Raw genomic sequence first — 19,599 nt, 5'->3', positions numbered from 1 at the left:
TGCTATTTGGGCCTAGAACACTACCGTGATGAACTCCTGCAACAATGCCCTGGGGCAGAGATGATTAGCCTCCAACAACCACAACCATCTTCTTTTGTGCTAGGTATGACTCCAACCAGTGGAGAGTTTTCTCCCTCATTCCCACTGACTTCAATTTTGCTAGGGCTCCACGATGCCACACTTGGTCAAATGCTGCCTTGATGTCAAGGGCAGTCACTCTAACCTCAACTCTGGAATTCAGTTCTTTCGTCCACGTTTGGACAAAGTCCGTAATGAGGTCTGGAGCTGAGTGTCCCTGGCAGAACCCAAACTGAGCATCAGTGAGCCGGTTATTGCTGAGGAAGTGCTGTTTGATAGCACTGTTAATGACATCTTCCATCACTTTGCTACTGATGGGATGGTAATTAGCTGTATTAGATTTGTCCTACTTTTTGTGGACAGGACATTCCTGGTCAATCTGCCACATTGACAGGTAGATGCCAGTGTTGTAGCTGTACTGGAACAGCTTGGCAAGCTATGTGGCTAGATCTGGAGCACAAGTCTTCATTACTACAGCTGCGATACTCTCAGAGCCGGTCGCCTTTGCTGTATCCAGTACCTTTAGCTGCTTCTTGATATCATGTGGAGTGAATCAAATTGTCTGAAGACCGGCATCTGTGATGCTGAGGGCCTCAAGGGGAGGCCGAGATGGATCATCCACTGGGCACTTTTGGTTGAAGGAGGTTGCAAATGTTTCAGCCTTCTCTTTTGCACTGACATTAGGGGCACCCCCATCATTGAGGATGGGGAAGTTTGTGGAGTCTCCTCCTCCACTTAGTTGTTTAATTGTCCACCACTATTCATGACTGGATGTGGCAGGACTGCAGAGCTTTGATCTGATCCATTAGTTGTGGGATCGCTTTGCTATCACATGCTGCTTCCTCTGTTAGCATGCATGTAGTTCTGTGTTGTAGTGTCACCAGGTTGGAACCTCATATTTAAATATATCTGGTGCTGTTCCTGGCATGGTCTCCTCCACTCCACATTGAACCAGATTTGATCCCCTAGCTTGATAATGGCAGAGTGAGGGATATGCCGGGCCATGAGATTACAGTGAGAGGATCAAAGGTGTGATTTTTACGGTAGCTGCCAAAATTCACACAAAATGGATTGCTCTGCTCAAGTCATATCCTTGATTTACAGATGAGACTGAAACACAGAATTTTAAGTTAATTATTCCACAACTGTGAGGCTAACGTGAACAAGCTAGCACTGAACAATTTGGACAAGAAGATGATGCCACTGATAGATGAGGACAGGGAGCATGGGCAATTTCAATCATGCACAAAGTAGTTGGATTGGGGAGGAATTAAATTAATTCAGGCAGTTTAGGACTGCGGTTGCTTACAACATTGTAAATCACTGGACCAGGGCAGATGCATCAGATGTAACAGTGAACAGGGAATCAGAAAGCGGGATACAGATGATCATTTAGCACAAGCAATCATATTATTAGATTAGGCATACTGATGATTATTGGAAAATTTGGCAAGTGAGTTATCAGGAAAGATCAAGACTGCAAAGGACAATTACGAAGAAACATATCAGTAAGAGGGCGAGCGCAGTACAATTCCGAAGAGAGACAGCACAACCTTTAACTAGATCTGCTTCAGAACCAGTAGATCTAATGATTTGACTAGTATTGCTCCTGCTAATTTTGGAAGTTACAAGTGGAACAGCAGCAGGATCTGCACATGGGAAACCAGCTAATCTACTGGTCCCAATGCTGAAGGAGTTAGTATGCCTTTTGAAAACCACTGCTGAAGGTATAGGGAGAGGCAATATTTACTTGATAGCACAGTTCTAAAGACTGCACAGGAACAGAGGGACCTGGGGGTGCATGTGCATCAATCTTTGAAGGTGCCAGGACATATTGAGAGAGTGGTTAGTAAAGCATATGGGATCTTGGGCTTCATTAATAGAGGCATTGAGTACAATAGCAGGGAAGTTATGCTGAAACTTTATAAAGCCCTGGTTAGGCCCCAACTGGAGTATTGCATTCATTTCTGGTCATCACACTTCATAAAAGATGTCAGATAAAGGCCTGCTACCCGATCCGAGCCCGACATGATGTGTCAGGTTTGGATAGGGTTGGGCCGCTCTTCTGGGTCAAAGTTGGGCACACACAGCAAGGTAAGTGCTAAAACTTAAAAAAACTTACCTGAGCTGCGAGTCCGGGACGTCAAGCAGGGAAATTCTGAGTCTGCACAGTGAGCGTGTGAGCGTCTCTATGACGTCATCACACTGATGCTGCAGCTTCCTGAAGATTGGCAGTCGGAAGGTAAGTGAAGGGAACATTCCGGTGGTCGGGTTGAGTCGGGTCGAGCATGGAGGGACTCGGGTCGAGCTCGGGTCCCATGTGGTTCCGTCGGGTTCGGGTCGGGATTTTTTGTGTGACTTGAGCAAGCCTGTCATGTGAGGGTCCTTGAGAGGGTACCAGGGAATAGTTCCAGGGATGAAGGATTTTAGTTACAAGGTTAGGTTGGAAAAGCTGGATTTGTTCTCCTTAGAACAAAGGACATTGAGGGGAGATTTAATATAAGTGTACAGGATTATGACAGGCTTAGATAAGTTAGACAAGGAAAAACGGTTTCCATTAACTAATGGTACAAGGGCTAGGGGACACAGATTGAAGCTTTTGGGCAAGAGATGCAGGGGGAATATGAGGAAGAGCTTATTTTACAAAGTAGGTGGTAATGACATGGAACTCGCTGCCCACAAGGTGGTGGAAGTGGAGACAAGTAATGACTACAAGAGGAAGGAAAGAGACTTACAGGACTATATGGATTGATCGGGAGAGTGGGACTGACTGGACAGTTCTGTCGAGAATTGGCATGGACTCAAAGGACCAAATGGCCTCCTTCTGTGCTGTAAATGACTCTATGGCCAGAATTTAACATTGGGCAGGGGGCCCCACCCACAGGCAAGAAAGTCGGTTGCGAGCCCGCCTCCGCTGGGCGTGGGGAGCTACGCTGGGATTTTTCGCTCCGAGGCCCTTAATTGGCCTTGGGCTGGGCTTCCATCTCCTTGAGGCAAGAAGTCCCACCTAATGGAGCTGCCAGATAATCAGCGGGCCGGAAGCTCTTGTTCCAGCAGCGCCACGGGGAGGGGTGGCCACTGCTGGGACTAATGCCAACTTCAGCAGGAAGAGGAAGGAGGGCCCCCAGAAAGAAGTTAAGTTTTTGGACCCTCACCAGGGACAGTCTGGGCCCTGGTAAGGCAAGGGTATTCTGCTGGGAGGATGGGGTGGGGGAGAAAAGAGTGTTGTGCATTGGGGGCAGTTGGGACCTCGGGGACAGCCCTCTGTGGGGCACAGGGTGCCCGACCAGGAGGGCTCCCCAACGCCCCAGCCTGCAAGAAGGCCGCCAGCTTTTACCTGGCGGTGTTCTTAAGGCCTTTGCCGCCCATCCTCCGCGGGTAAAATACCAGCAGCGGCGGAAGGAAGCCCTTATGTGGCAGTTAATTGGCCAGTTAAGAGTCAGTTACTAGGAGACATAGGTTTAAGGTGAGAGGGGCAAAGTTTAGAGGGGATATGCGAGGCAAGTTTGTTTTTATTTTACACAGAGGGTGGTGAGTGCCTGGAACTTGCTACCGGGGAAGGTGATGGAAGCAGGTACGATAGCAACGTTTAAGAGGCATCTTGACAATTACATGAATAGGATGGGAATAGAGGGATACAGACCCCGGAAGTGCAGAAGGTTTTAGTTTAGACAGGCATCATGATCGGCACAGGCTTGGAGGGCCGAATGGCCTGTTCCTGTGCTGTACTATTCTTTGATTGGCCTGGGGTGGGCGGGCTGTTTCTCGCTGCTGCCGCCCCGCAAAAATTACAGTGGAGGCAGAAAGGCGTCAGGAACAGCACCCCCCACCTCCCACTCAATTTTTTGGCCGCCCAACACCCTACACCCCACCAGCCTGCTCGTTTGGAGGCCATAAAATTCCGGCCTATGACTCCCTGCTGGTCTGCAGCAGTATTTATTGTACACCCAGCTTAGCAATGCTTCCCAGTCTTAAATAAAGAGGCCAGCATCTTTCTACCTTCCTTATACTTTTGGCCGTCAGGCCCTGGTGCAACTCTTCCTTTCCTGCAAAAAGTCACCAACTCTTTACAGTAACTCAGGATCATGTAAGGGGATAAGTCTTAGAAACATTAGTTCAGAATTTAAGTTCTGAAGGAATTGCTTACATTGAAAATGTATGGAAAAAGCTGTAATTTTATCCAGTGAATGAAGTAGTAGATTCTTTCAAAAAAGAGAATTAGACAGGTTTTGGTTATGAAATCACAGTTTAAATGGAGGACAGAATGGCGATAGGAGCTATGGTTTGGGGTTGACCGATACAGAAGGAACTATAGATGGGAACTAACTACAATATAACAAAAACAGCAGATGGAACTACAGTAGCTCGATGGCCTTGAATGGCTGAATGGCCTTGCCTCATTCTTTACATTCTTATGTTCTTACTGCTACAGCATAACATTTCTATTTCCCAAAAGAGCCATCCTTCTGGTCCATCTCAGTGAAACTGCCAGTCAGTGCCAAATTATGGGGTGTTCTGTTCTAGCAACTTTGGCTATAAACTCAGTTCCCTTGGAACCTTTAGCAGCTGTCACAGAGATAATTTTTATCCTGTTTGCACTAATTTCAGAAAAGTCCCAGAAGTGAAAGGATTATACCACCTGACCACCCAATTCCCTGAAGAAAAAGACTCGCATATATGGTTACTTTACAGATACTGCCCAAATACTTACAATTTTATCAGATCCATAAATCTGTTCCAACTGTTTGGCAACCTCAAGAGTCCCATCAGGACTTCCATCATCAATCACTATAATTTCATAGTCAAATCCACTGTAAATAAGAACATAACACACATCACTATTACTGGAGTGCAAAACTTTACATGGCAAAACATTCATTGATCAGCCAGACAAAAGGGATCTTTTCAATTGTAAAAGGCTGATGGAGTCCCCCTTTACATGTGTGTGTCAGGTCTCAATAGCATAATTGGGACCCAACTGCAATTTTAACTTAAGACCAAGTGGAGAAGCTACTGCAGCTTCCCCACCAGGCTGAACCAGAGAAGATCAGCTGCAGAAGAGTCCAAAAAAAGATACTTTTTTTTTTACTTGGTTTTGTGGGGCTGGGGCAGCAAGGGTGCTTCTCTGGTCCCCACAAATATAGCTTTGGCCACACCTGCCCTGGACCGAGTCTGCGAAAACGAAATCCTCCTTTTGAAAAAAAAGCTAAATTAGCTCTGGCCTCACTTTTGGAGCAGTGAGTGAGTTGCCAACACACCTTGCCACCCACCATTGCAAAACCTGCCTTGAGTTAGCATCAGGGCCTATGTATTGTTTCAAATGGTAATGAAAAAAAAAGCAAAATGAACTATTTTTAAGAAGTGGAATTCCAATCATTAAAATTAAATGCATTATATACACTCAACATTTATACAAAAAAGAATTACCTGGCCCGTTAAGCCCAACCCATCCAGACAAGGTGTAGTCACTTCAGTTATTCACCTCTCTAGTCTAATCTCCTGGGATAGGAAATAAATCTGAAGCCAATTTTAAAAAACCTCTTGAAAATTCCTCTCCAACTCCCTAAAGCAATCAAGCAAAGGTCCAGGAAATTATGGTATCTCGTGAAGTCTATTATTCTCAACTGGTCTTTATCTGAAAATGTCCTCCTCTCTCAGGAACATGTCTAGCTCTTTTTTGAAGGACTGCAGCGAATCCATACTCACCATATGCTCTGGTAATCTATCCTAGAGGGACTGACTCAGTGAAAAGAAATACTTTCTAATGTCTAACCCAACTCTTTTGTGTGTTTTATACTTAGGTCCCAATTTCTCCCGTCATCTCAAAATAATCCCTCTCTAGTTACAAAAATCTTAAATCATATCTCCTCCATGACTATATTTCTCTATGAAAATAGCCCCAGCTCTTTGAATCTATCCTGATATGCAAGCCACAAGACTGGGTATCATTTTAGTTGTTCTCCTCTATATTTTTTCCACAGTCCATTTTTTTAAAAATTCTTTCATGGGATGTGGGCACCACTGGCAAGGCCAGCATTTGTTGCCCATCCCTAATTGATCTTGACAAACAAGTGGCTTGCTAGGCCATTTGAGAGAGCAGTTAAGAGTCGCTGTAAGTTTCGAGTCCATGCAGACCAAACAAGGTAAGGACAGCAGATTTCCTTCCTTAAAAGGACATTAGTGAACCAGATGGGGTTTTTTTAAACAACAATCAATGATAGTTTCATGGCACCATTACTGAGACTAGTTTTCAATACTAGATTTTTATTAGTTAAATGTATTAATTAATTGAATTGTAAATTCCACCAGCTGCCATGATGGGATTTGACCTAATGTCCCCAAGGCATTAGTCTGGGACTCTGGATTACCAATTCAGTAACATTATCACTACTCCACTGCCTCCCTCCATGGACCAAAGCTGGGAACGATACTCCAACTGCTGCTGTAATGAAGCCTTGTACAAACTAAGTATAGTAGTTTTATTCTGTATTGTCCTGGCAATACAACTCAAAACGTTTCTTTCCCAATGGCCTGATCACACTGGCCCAGATTTTGCGGGCAGCAGCAAAGCAAGGCAACTCACCGCTGGCCTTGAAGAAAGCTACCCGCAAAGATCTAGCGATCTCTGTGGTGAGATTTTCCCCTTTCCTGATGGCAGTTTAAATCTGGTGCCAAGTCAAAGGGGTGTCTTACAATGCAGCAATAGTGACGTCAGCAAGCAGGGTAAGCAACCAATCGCACTGAAGTATTCATAGACAGCAAACCAGGAAGTTAAAAGCATTTAAAATCCTTCACTTTCAACTAAATTTTTCAACTAGTGAAATAAATGTATGACTGTATTTAGAAGCTAAAAAAAAAAACTTTAAAAGAAAAATAATTTTTTTTTTAAACTGGATTTTTTAAATCATTGTGGAGAAATGTGGCATTCTACAAAAGTAAAATTAGCTTTTCAGGGCTAGGAAGGATGTTTATAAGTAATTATGAAATTAAAAATCCAGTTGCACCTCATTCAAGAAGATGCACCTTTTTCAAGGCTTTTTTACGACGAGACAAACAACATAGAAGTGGAAGTTGTTCATGATTGCAAGGAAGATTGCATTTTCTGAGAATCTTTACAGCGCATCCGAAGGAGTGTAGACTCACTGACTGCAACTTCTGAACATCCGCATTATTCTGCGCATGTCTGGACTCTTGAAGCTGCTGTTATTTTCACTAGAGTAATGATGGCATCTTTACCACAGAAAATCCATGCCACTTTTATGGATCTTCAATGATGTACAACTATGACCTCCAGGTGCCTTTCCTGTTGCATAATTTTTTGTGAGTACCCCCTACATGCCTCGAACATCACAGACTCAGATGCATAACATTGTACTTAATCACACAAAAGAACATCTGTCACACAACATCCTTGCTGGGAGGTTTGCTAGTGCTGTTGGGTTGGGGGGGGGGGGGGTGGGGGGGGGTTTAAACTAATTTGGCAGGGGGATGGGATACAGAGTGGAGATATAGTAGCAGGGATGCACAGTCAAATACAGAAGAGAAACTGAGTCAGTCTGGAAGGCAGAGCAAATATAGACCTGTTAAGTCACAAGTGAATAATGCAAAGCTGGATTGCATCTATTTTAAAGCAACAAGTCTTACTAGTAAGGCAGATGAATTGAGGGCGTTGATTAACACACGGGAATATGATATTATTGCCATCACAGAGACATGGTTGAGGGAGGGGCAGGACTGGCAGCTCAGTATTCCAGGGCATAAAATCTTGACGTGTCGGGGAGGGGGTAAAAGAGGAGCTGGCATTGCACTGTTGATCAAGGAGTCAATTACTGCAGTAAGGAGCGGTGATATTTATTTATTTATTTTTATTTATTTAGAGATACAGCACTGAAACAGGCCCTTCGGCCCACCGAGTCTGTGCCGACCATCAACCACCCATTTATACTAATCCTACACTAATTCCATATTCCTACCACATCCCCACCTGTCTCTATATTTCCCTACCACCTATCTATACTCGGGGCAATTTATAATGCCCAATTTACCTATCAACCTGCAAGTCTTTGGCATGTGGGAGGAAACCGGAGCACCCGGAGGAAACCCACGCAGACACAGGGAGAACTTGCAAACTCCACACAGGCAGTACCCAGAATTGAACCTGGGTCGCTGGAGCTGTGAGGCTGCAGTGCCAACCACTGCACCACTGTGCCGCCCATATCTTAGAAGGTTCCTCAAATGAGGCCATATGGGTAGAACTTAAAAACAAAAAGGGGGCAATCACTTGGCTGGGAGTGTACTACAGGCCTCCAGTCAGGGAGAGATAGAGCAGCAGATATGTAGGCATATCTCAGAGAGGTGTAAAAATAATAGGGTAATAATAGTAGGGGATTTCACCTCCCCCAATATCAATTGGGATAGTCTTAGTGCAAAAGGCTTAAAGGGGGTGGAATTCTTAAAATGCATACAAGAGTGCTTTTTGAGCCAGCACGTAGAAAGTCCGACAACAGAAGGGGCGGTACTGGACCCAATCCTAGGGCATGAAGCCGGACAAGTGGTAGAAGTGTCAGTGGGGAAGCATTTCGGAGATAGTGACCACAACTCTAAGATTTAAGGTAGTTATGGAAAAGGACAAGGATGGACTGGAAATAAAGGTACTGAATTGGGGGAAGGTCGATTTCAATATGATAAAACAGGATGTGGCCACAGTAGACTGGGAGCAGCTACTTGTAGGAAAGTCTACGTCAGACCAGTGGGAGTCAAAGAGGAAATAGTGGGAGTTCAGGGCCAACATGTCCCCGTTAAAGTGAAGGGTAGGACCAACAGGTCCAGGGAACCCTGGATGGCAAGGGATATAGAGAATTTGATAAGGAAAAAAAAGGACGCTTATGGCAGATTCAGAGTGCTGAAAACAGTGGAGGCACTCGAGGAGTACAGAAAGTATAGGGGGGGTACTTAAAAAAGTAATTAAGAGAGTGAAGAGGGGACATGAAAAAACACTGGCAGGCAAGATAAAGGAAACTCCCAAGGCGTTTTATAAATATATTAAGGGCAAGAGGATAACCAGGGAAAGAGTAGGGCCCATTAGGGACCAAAGTGGCAATCTGCGTGTGGTGCCAGAGGACATAGGTTATAAATGATTACTTTTCATCCGTGTTCACTATGGAGAAGGACGATGTAGGTGTAGAGATTAGGGAGGGGGATTGTGATATATCTGAACATATTAGCATTGAAAGGGAGGAAGTATTAGCTGTTTTAGTGGGCTTAAAAGTGGATAAATCCCCAGGCCCAGATGAGATGTATCCCAGGCTGTTATGTGAGGCAAGGGAGGAGATAGCAGGGGCTCTGACACAAATTTTCAAATCCTCTCTGGCCACAGGAGAGGCACCAGAGGACTGGAGCACAGCAAATGTGGTACCATTATTCAAGAAGGGTAGCAGGGATAAACCAAGTGGTAGGAAAACTATTGGAAAAAATCCTGAGGGACAGGATTAATTTCCACTTGGAGAGGCAGGGATTAATTAGGGATAGTCAGCATGTCTTTGTCAGGGGAAGATCGTGCCTAACTAAGTTGATTGAATTTTTTGAGGCGGTGACTGGATGTGTAGATGAGGGTAAAGCAGTTGATGCAGTCTACATGGACTTCAGTAAGGCTTTTGACAAGGGCCCGCATGGGAGATTGGTAAGAAGGTAATAGCCCATGGGATTCAGGGCAATTTGGCAAAGTGGATCCAAAATTAGCTTAGTGGCAGGAGGCAGAGGGTAAAGGTCGAGGGTTTTTTTTGCGAGTGGAAGCCTGTGACCAGTGGTGTACCGCAGGGATCAGTGCTGGGACCCTTGCTATTTGTAGTGTACGTTAATGATTTAGACATGAATATAGGAGGTATGACCAGTAAGTTCGCAGATGATACGAAAATTGGTGGTGTGGTAAATAGTGAGAAGGAAAGCCTTAGATTACAGGACGATATAGATGGGCTGCTAAGATGGGTGGAGCAGTGACAAATGGAATTTAATCCTGAGAAGTATGAAGTGCTGCATTTTGGGAAGACTAACAAGGCAAAGGAATATACAATGGATGGTAGGAGACTAGGAAGTAGAGAGTCAGAGGGACCTTGGTGTACTTGTCCATAGATCAGTGAAGGCAGCAGCACAGGTAGATAAGGTGGTCAGGAAGGCATATGGGATACTTGCCTTTATTAGCCGAGGCACAGAATATAAGAGCAGGGAGGTTATGATGGAGCTGTGTAAAATGCTAGTTAGGCCACAGCTGGAGTACTGTGTACAGTTCTGGGCACCACACTATAGGAAGGATGTGATTGCACTGGAGAGGGTGCACAGGAGATTCACCAGGATGTTGCCTGGGCTGGAGCACTTCAGCTATGAAGAGAGACTGGAAAGGATAGGGTTGTTTTCCTTTGAGCAGAGAAGGCTGAGAGGGGACCTGATTGAGGTATACAAAATTATGAGGGGCATTGATAGGTTAGGTAGGAAGGAACTTTTTCCCTTAGCAGAGGGGTCAGTAACCAGGTGGCATAGATTTAAGGTAAGGGGCAGGAGGTTTAGAGGGGATTTGAGGAAAACAATTTTCACCTAGAGGGTGGTTGGAATCTGAAACGCACTGCCTAAAGGGGTGTTAAGAGGCATGAACCCTCCCAACATTTAAGAAGTATTTAGATGAGCACCTGAAATGCCATAGCATACAAGGCCACGGGCCAAGTGTTGGAAAATGGGATTAGAATAGTTAGGTGCTTGATGTCTGGCACGGACATGATGGGCCGAAAGGCCTGTTTCTGCGCTGTATAACTCTATGACATGAGTCAATTCCCCTACCTTATCTAAACTGGCATACTTATTTGTCCAAAATACCAAACTCCTGAGCATATTATTGTCATCTGCAAATATGTGGATGATTCCATTAATGTACTTATCTAAATCATTAATAAAGATTATAAATAACAATGGCTTCAACAAAAACCCTTGCAGAACTCGGTTCTTGACCTGGCCCATGCAGATCTACTCCCAGTGATAACAACCATCTGCTTACAAGTTTGTAACCATTTTCTTATCTGACATACTATCTGACCACCAATTCCAATCAAGCCAGGAGTGTGACAGAATACTCACCACTTGCCTGGATGGATGCAGCCACAACGGCGCTCTCAAGAAGACAACAAAATGCAGAACACAGCAGTTCATTTGATCAGCATCCCTGCTACTAATATTGTTCCTCTCAATAACCAGGGCACTAAAGCTGCAACAATTACTATTTACAGGAAGCACTGCAGCAACTCCCTACCGTTACTTTGACAGCTGCTCTTCCACCCACATCTATCAAAAACAGCAATACTGTGGGAACACAATCTCTTCCAAGTAATGCATCATCCTGACGAACACATAATGCCATTCTTTTAACATTACTGGATCAATATCCTGGAATTCTGTACCTAACACCATCTCAGGAGCATTAGTACCCCAAGGACTGCCATGGTTCAAGGGGAAAGCCCACCACCATAAATTCTGCTTTGCCAACACTGCCCACATCTTCAGAATAAGTAAAAATTTCTGGAAATCAAGATATAGTTCATCAATTAGACAATCAACCATTAATCTGATCACTTCCTCAAAAAACTCAGATTAGTGAGGCAGGATCTCCATTTTTGAAAACTGTGCCAAGATTCCTTAGTAGCTATCAAAGTCACCTCGTGGCCATAAGTAAAAACCCTTATCGCGCCTTTCAGCATCTATTCTCCAAACAGCATCAATGACAAACTAAGAGGTCTATAGTTCCCAGGTCCTTTGGAACTAGCCTAAACCTTAAGGAGCTATGAACCAATGCTCATATTACATCTCTCCCTTTCCTTTAGCACCCTGGAATAAAAGCCTACATGTCAATCATCCCAATTAGCCGTAATTAAGATATTCAAAGTGAAGACTGATCTTTATGGCATTACCCCTCTCCAGCACCACTCACACCTTAGTACCATTTGTAATAGTAAAAACAGATGCAAAGTAACATGCAATATTTCAACCGTATCCTACCTTGTTAAAATTCTCAAAAGGACCCAAGTGTTCCTTAATCATTTTTTTTGCTGCCCGACAAAACTATTAAAAAAAGTTTACCATCTATTACAAATGCTAAGAATCAACTTTTTAACCAGATATACCAGAACCTATAAACTAATATCGTCCCTTTCTATTACAACTATATAGTCTTTACAAATACAGCTTCACTCTTCCTTTTCGACCATACTTCAGAATCATTAGGATCCAACCATATTAGAGAGATACTCAAATCTAACTCCACCATTGAAGCATGTGTTTTTAATTCTTCTATCATTTACACAAACGCATTTTAGGAACTTCCTTGCATCCCTCACATGGATTCCCTTACATAAATTGCCTCGTTCCGTGATTAAAACTAGTTAAGACTTGTTTACAAACATTTTGGTCAGACCACTAAAATACAGTATTTACAGTACAATATTTAAACACAGTTGAAAAAAAACTGTGTGTTTAAAATATCCTCTCCCACACAATACACTATCCACCTTAGCTTCTTTCTTTCCCTTTTAAGCTCTTTAAACAGACTGCTGTCATTCAGATCCATGTTCAGCTCTCCCACTACTCCCTTCAGTCCAATTTCTATGCTTTGACAACACAGACCACTCTGGTCAATTCACAAATGATATCCTTTGTGATTGCACTGTGAAGCACTAGTCTTGCTGCCTCAGCCTCTCCAGCCTCTCTTTCATGGTCTATGGGACTCCAATCTGCCTTGATGGTGCTGACATGTCACTGTTTTTCCCTCATTTACCCATTGCTTCTCAACACCACCTATAGGCATGGAGGTCAGATTCCATATGCACATCGACACCACCAGTTTTAACTCTATGGCAAACCTCAACTCCAGTTACCACTGTGCTGTCAGACTGCATGTCCAACATCAAATTATGGATAAACCAACTCAACACTGGCAATAGTCAAGCCACTCAGGTTTGGCTCTTGACAAAAGCATTATCTTGTCAGTACTTCATTCCTCACCCAGGCTGTTCAATCAAGCTAAACCCAATGGTGTGCAACCTTAGTGTCCTCTTTGACCCTGAGCTGAACTTCAAACACCATATCGTAGCCATTATCAAGTCTACTTCCTTCTACTATGCAATATTTCCATCTGTACTTCTACTTCATTTACAATGGCAGTGAGAATCTTATCTATGCTTTTCTTCCCTCCAGGCTCAATTTTGCATACCTTGTGTCATTCGGCTCTCTTGCTGCACCCTACATAAAGTAAAACTCATTTAAAAGTCCGTCGCCCACATTCCGTTGCACACCAAGTCCCACTTGTCATTTCACTTGTCAACCTCCACTCGCTCCCTATTCCCCAATGCAGTGAAATCAAAATCCTTGTCCTTCTTTACAATTCACTCCACAGCCTTAACCCATCCCACTTCTGCAGCCTATATTTCTAGAATCCAGCCAATGCCTTTCAGTCTTCTGTTACATACCCCATTTCATCAACCTGGGAACTTTCAACCATCATGGCCCAACTCTCTCTGTCCAAATCACCTGCATTTGCCATCTCTCTCCCCAATCTCCTCAAAACATCTCTGACTACACTTGCAGTCATCAATTCTATCACTACTAGACATCTGTTTCTTTCTCATGCAGCATCTTGGGGTGTTTACTAGGTTAAAGGAGCTAAATAAATGATATTATTGTGGCATACATGAATAAAATTGGGAGGATATCATGAGCGTTTACAAAAAAAGTTTGATTATAATGAATGGATTTTGAGTTCTGTATCAAGAAGCTGAGCAAGTGGATATGAATTAACCTACTCAGCATTTATCAATCCATTATTCCTTACTTACAAGTTGTTTTCAAAGTGTTCCCTTTCACTGATATTTTTTTTAAATATAAAAAGCAACTCAGTACTTGATTCTACCCAAATGTCAGCTTTGTTCATTTGGTACCACTCTTGCTTCAGAGTCAGTAGGATGCGAGCTCAAGACCCACTGACACTCTTGGAGTACTGAGGGAATGCTGCATTACTGGAAGTACTATCTTTCAGAACAGGTTCTAAAGCAAGACTTCGTCTGCAAGCTCAAAATGTACATAAAGTAACCACTCTTCAAAAAGCAGGGATTTTCCTGATTGCCTAGACAAAAATGTTCCCTCAACCAACTCTACCAAAGAGATTATCTGGTCATACATTCATTTGCTGTTTGTAAAACTTGACTGCACAAACTGGCTTATGCATTTTCCAACAGGATCTGCAAAGAAAATCCACTGGCTGTGATGCATTCCAGGATGTCCTGAACACATGACAAAATTCAAATTCTTCCTTGCTACTTATTATAGATTACAAATGTGAGATGTATGAATTAACTCAGTAACTTTACTACTTTACAAGTTTCAATTACTAAAATTGACCATTGCAATAACTGAATGCGTAAATACAACAATGGCATTACTGAGCTTTGTAGTCCAGTAACATCCAGGATTAAATGACCTCAGTAGAATTGGGGTGGAGGTGGGAGCATGTTGCAACCAACTTTAGTGCCCCTCAGCTGGGGGAGGGAGTGAAGCAGAAATAAAATACAGCTGCTATTCCTAATTGCCTGCCAGTTACAGCCTGCTGGAAAATACATGTGTGGACATCAGCATTTTGACTGTAGTACTCTCCACAGTACAATAGCCTGCTGACAATTTCTGTCTAGGCTTACAAACAATGGCTATTTGGGTGAGGAGCTTCCAGTCCCTGTGAAACTGTACCCCATTACCATCTTAATGATGGTTGTAAATTTATTTTTTAAGAAAGAAAAACTTATAATACAGCTTCAAAGATTTAAGAAAGCAAAGTGTACCAATTACATAGATGTAACACAGTGCATCTCACTCCAATACTACCATTTTAGGTCTCTATTTTTAATTCATCTTTCTCTCTTCCACAATATTATTTATTCTCATAGTGCTACATGTTTACCAAATCTACAGGAAACTAAACAATTAGGTTTGAACACAACTGAGGTTCACACCCTATCCAGACTTTCCTCCTATGGTTTTCCTTCCTTCATTTTAGGTTCTATTTTTCTGACTGAGATGGCAGGCAGCCAGGTTACTCTTAGCGCTTGGTCAATCTTGCCCTGTAACTAAAAGCAGGAATGTTCAGAGTTTCTGGGTTACCTGCCCTTCAGTTTTTCCTACCTCACTTTAGACAAAGTGTGTCAGCTCCATTAAATGCCTCTACCAATGAGAAGCTGCGACCAAAGCTCCTCCTGTGGGAGTTATTAACTTCAAAGATGCTATATTCAAAGGCTAAATAGACATGATAACTAAAGAGAAAAAAAAGTGTAATTTGTATCAATTCCAAAATTAAAACTTTTAAAGTTCTATGTTGTGAAGCAATTTCAAATCATGTTTTATTGGATTGGAACACTGCTTTTAAGAAAAGTGACAATGACATTGCACTGAATTGTATATACAAACTCCCTATAGAAACAGGTTAAATACAATAACATTTATAGTCCAAAGTACGGAAAGTCCTCATCAGGGAACTCCTCTTTGCTGACGATGCTGCTTTAACATCTCACACTGAAGAGTGCCTGCAGAGTCTCATCGACAGGTTTGCGGCTGCCTGCAATGAATTTGGCCTAACCATCAGCCTCAAGAAAACGAACATCATGGGGCAGGACGTCAGAAATGCTCCATCAATCAATATTGGCAACCACGCTCTGGAAGTGGTTCAAGAGTTCACCTACCTAGGCTCAACTATCACCAGTAACCTGTCTCTAGATGCAGAAATCAACAAGCGCATGGGTAAGGCTTCCACTGCCATGTCCAGACTGGCCAAGAGAGTGTGGGAAAATGGCGCACTGACACGGAACACAAAAGTCCGAGTGTATCAGGCCTGTGTCCTCAGTACCTTGCTCTATGGCAGCGAAGCCTGGACAACGTATGCCAGCCAAGAGCGACGTCTCCATTCATTCCATCTTCGCTGCCTCCGAAGAATACTTGGCATCAGGTGGCAGGACCGTATCTCCAACACAGAAGTCCTCGAGGCGGCCAACATCCCCAGCTTGTACACACTACTGGGTCAGCGGCGCATGAGATGGCTTGGCCATGTGAGCCGCATGGAAGATGGCAGGATCCCCAAAGACACATTGTACAGCGAGCTCGCCACTGGTATCAGACCCACCGGCCGTCCACGTCTCCGCTTTAAAGACGTCTGCAAATGCGACATGAAATCCTGTGACATTGATCACAAGTCGTGGGAGTCAGTTGCCAGCGTTCGCCAGAGCTGGCGGGCAGCCATTAAGACAGAGCTAAAATTTGGCGAGTCGAAGAGACTTAGTAGTTGGCAGGAAAAAAGACAGAGGCGCAAGGGGAGAGCCAACTGTGCAACAGCCCCGACAAACAAATTTCTCTGCAGCACCTGTGGAAGAGCCCGTCACTCTAAAATTGGCCTTTATAGCCACTCCAGGCGCTGCTTCACAAACCACTGACCACCTCCAGGCGCGTATCCATTGTCTCTCGAGATAAGGAGGCCCAAAAGAAAAAGAAAGAGGACAATAGCATTTATAGTTCAACGATCTGAGTGGCTCTGATATGAATCAATTTTTGCCTGCGCACTCCATCTTTCTGATTGCCCACATCATATACTGTCATTCCTTTCCTCTGTGCAGCTGACTTTCACTACAAAGATAATTATTTGAGAGTTTGACAAGAGTAATGTGCCCAATAAAAGGATGCGCATCTGTCACTTTTCACAAAGTAAAAGCATATAGTTTTAAAGCCTTATGCCATGGGTTTCAATATTTCAGCTTCCAGAAAACACAGGCAGCAAAACTGTACTTTTTGGGTTAATGCTGTCAGATTACAAAGTTATATGTTAACTATTTATTTATATTTCGATTGACTTAATACAAACTAGCTGCTTTTCAAAAACCTGAATGCTACTCAGGTTGAATGACATTTTATTGGAATGTATACTATTTTTAACGTAGGCTCTTAGCACATGTTAGCAATAGAAAGAATGGGGCTCGTACAATCAAGTGATCTAACTGTTCGTGTAACTAAATACGGTAGACTCCTGCTGGAACATGCTACTTGGGAACCAGCCAAATGGCATGTTACAACAAAATGCATCCTGCAGGCAGGGTGGTTGAAAAAGAACAGGATTCAGTTAGGACAATTGAGTAAATCTTGTGTAGTATTTCAATGCAACATTAAATATTTATTCAGTAGATTATTATAGTATTAATAGTCTGCTGCCAGCAATGCCAAATTAAGGAATATTGTTCCTTTAAGCTGGAACTATTCAGGTTTTAATTCAGAAATGGAAACTTTTGGTGCAGACTTGTACATATTCAGTTCAGTAGATTGCTATTCTACACTATACCACAGATGTAGAGGTCCCAGATGTTGTATTTGGGTTCATGACTTGAAACCATTGTGTACTAGCAAAAGTCTTGCATGAAAATACATCAGTAACAGAAAATCTGGCTGAAAAGAGGAGTTTCAACAGATTTGCTGACATTGTGTGTGACAGTTTGTTAACTAAACTTGTCTGGAGACCTGCAAAATATGCAAGGAAGGGTCAGGAGCTGTGCAATTAACACCAAGTTGATCCCTCACTAGGGAAAATAAATTCTGTAAAACTTGCTCATATTACTTAAAATGACAACAATTTTAGGGCAAAATTCACTGCATTTTTCAGTAGGCACGCTTCATTGACCATGAGGCTAATAAATTACTTTTTCAACAAAAAATTAGCTCAAACTGTGAATCAAGATCAAATTTCACATACTATAGATTAGTACAGTACATGTTTGAACTTTGTCATTACATGATTTTTCAGATGTTGAGTTTCAAATATCAGTGAAAGGTACCTCCTTTTCAATCACATCATGATTTAATTTGTATCAAAGTAATATGAGTACATGAATTGGAGGTCTGAAAGCACAGTAATTAGTACAGTATAACAAAGAAAGGACATAGGAGACAGGTACACTATGTATGCTATAATGAGCAACTGTATTTTCTAATTTAAATTATTGTATTTATGTTGTGGTGCCACTCAGAATTTTGATCTGTTGCCACAACACATTGCCTGCAGGCTTGAAGTCTTAAACTGTGTGTTGTACAATTCAAACTTAACTTTTTTATTGTATCTCTGCTGCTATTTCCAGCACTCCAGCTGTTGCATTTATACAAGGAAATCGGGTGTGGGGGTGGCAAAACAGGTAGAGACGGAAACAAGATTGAAGAGTTATATTGTTATAATGTCAATTATCCACCCTACAAATATACTCATTTCATTCTTTAGTGATTCCAACAACACCACAGGCTAAATGTCCTCTAGCATTTCCTGTTTGAGAGGTCTCATCATTTCCATCTTTGCCCAAGTCATCTTCCTTCTCATGAACCAACAAGTGTATGCCTAATTATGGAGATTTCCTTGATACATGGAGCAGTTTCTCCTTCATTTCAAAGACAGCCACACCATTTCCATTAGCCTCCACATTGCCAAGTTCACCAACATGTCTTTCTTGACCACCTGGTCCACCGTGGCTTTTTTTTTTTAAAAAAGGATTGTATTGAGGTCCGGCATTGATACATTCATTTGTATTGGCTCCAAAAGCATGAACATGAAACCCTGCTTTCCAGGAGTCAATCCAGTGATGTTTCCTTTTATAGTCATCTATAGGTCCATCTTTAGCTTACCAGTATAAAGGAGGCAAACTTTAACCATCCAGGACCTGACTTTTTCTGGGTTCCAGGCAGCCATCAAAAGTAGCAGCAAACCCCCTGCACTTCCTTCCTCTTCCTACATCGTGGATCAACTGCTTCAAAAATCATTGCGCGATGAATTCCAGTCTATGCTTGAGGTGGACATTCCTACAAAAAGCATCAACAACTGGGTGTGCAATAAAATTCCTGATATATTTCATCATAAGTCTGAAGACATCTTGACTGCTGGTGAACCATATACTTTTTACAAGCTTCATCATTGGATACTACTCAGGTGGGGGGGGGGGGGGAGCGGGGGGAAGAAAAGCAGCAAAGTACAGTTACTGTTTCGGATAGCATTAACTGAGGAATAAAAAAAACACAGCTGCTGATCAGGGATGCAACCCATCCCTCTCCACGTTTTTGCAATGCTGTTGCTCTGCCTATAACTTACTTAAACGACTAAAAGGCTAAGATAACTGGCACTCTGACAGGACTGGCAGCAAAACATAGCATCACAGGGAATAAAGTCATCTTTTTGACAGCTGATAATTGTAGGATTCACATGTAAATGTGCCAGAGCTAATACTTTTCATGCTAACATGACATCCGTGATCCAGCCAATGGACGCTGTTGTGATTCAAAATATGAAACAGAACTACAAGAAATGTTTAGTGCAAAAAATGATTCCCATGTATGATTCTGGTTTGCCATTTTCATTGGATATTCTACTTGCTCACATGAGCCATTTAACTTGGGAGGAGTTGAAAGTAGAATCATTGCAAATTGTTT

The 19,599-nt window shown here is 42.7% G+C and overlaps 1 protein-coding gene across 2 annotated transcripts in view; it reads right to left on the bottom strand.

Annotated features, from left to right (window-relative positions):
• Nucleotides 1-19,599, bottom strand: part of dpm1 (dolichyl-phosphate mannosyltransferase subunit 1, catalytic) — a 77,587-nt gene that overhangs the window by 42,479 nt on the left and 15,509 nt on the right. For both annotated transcript variants that reach the window (XM_068048171.1, XM_068048169.1), the window contains exon 2: nucleotides 4,790-4,889. In XM_068048171.1, the coding sequence (XP_067904272.1) occupies nucleotides 4,790-4,889 (100 nt within the window). The remainder of the gene's footprint in view (nucleotides 1-4,789; nucleotides 4,890-19,599) is intronic.

The sequence above is a fragment of the Heterodontus francisci genome, chromosome 16, assembly GCF_036365525.1.
Source record: "Heterodontus francisci isolate sHetFra1 chromosome 16, sHetFra1.hap1, whole genome shotgun sequence".
Classification (NCBI taxonomy): Eukaryota; Metazoa; Chordata; class Chondrichthyes; order Heterodontiformes; family Heterodontidae; genus Heterodontus; species Heterodontus francisci.
Note: the sequence above shows the minus strand (reverse complement) of the source record. Positions and strands in the feature narration are given on the sequence as shown.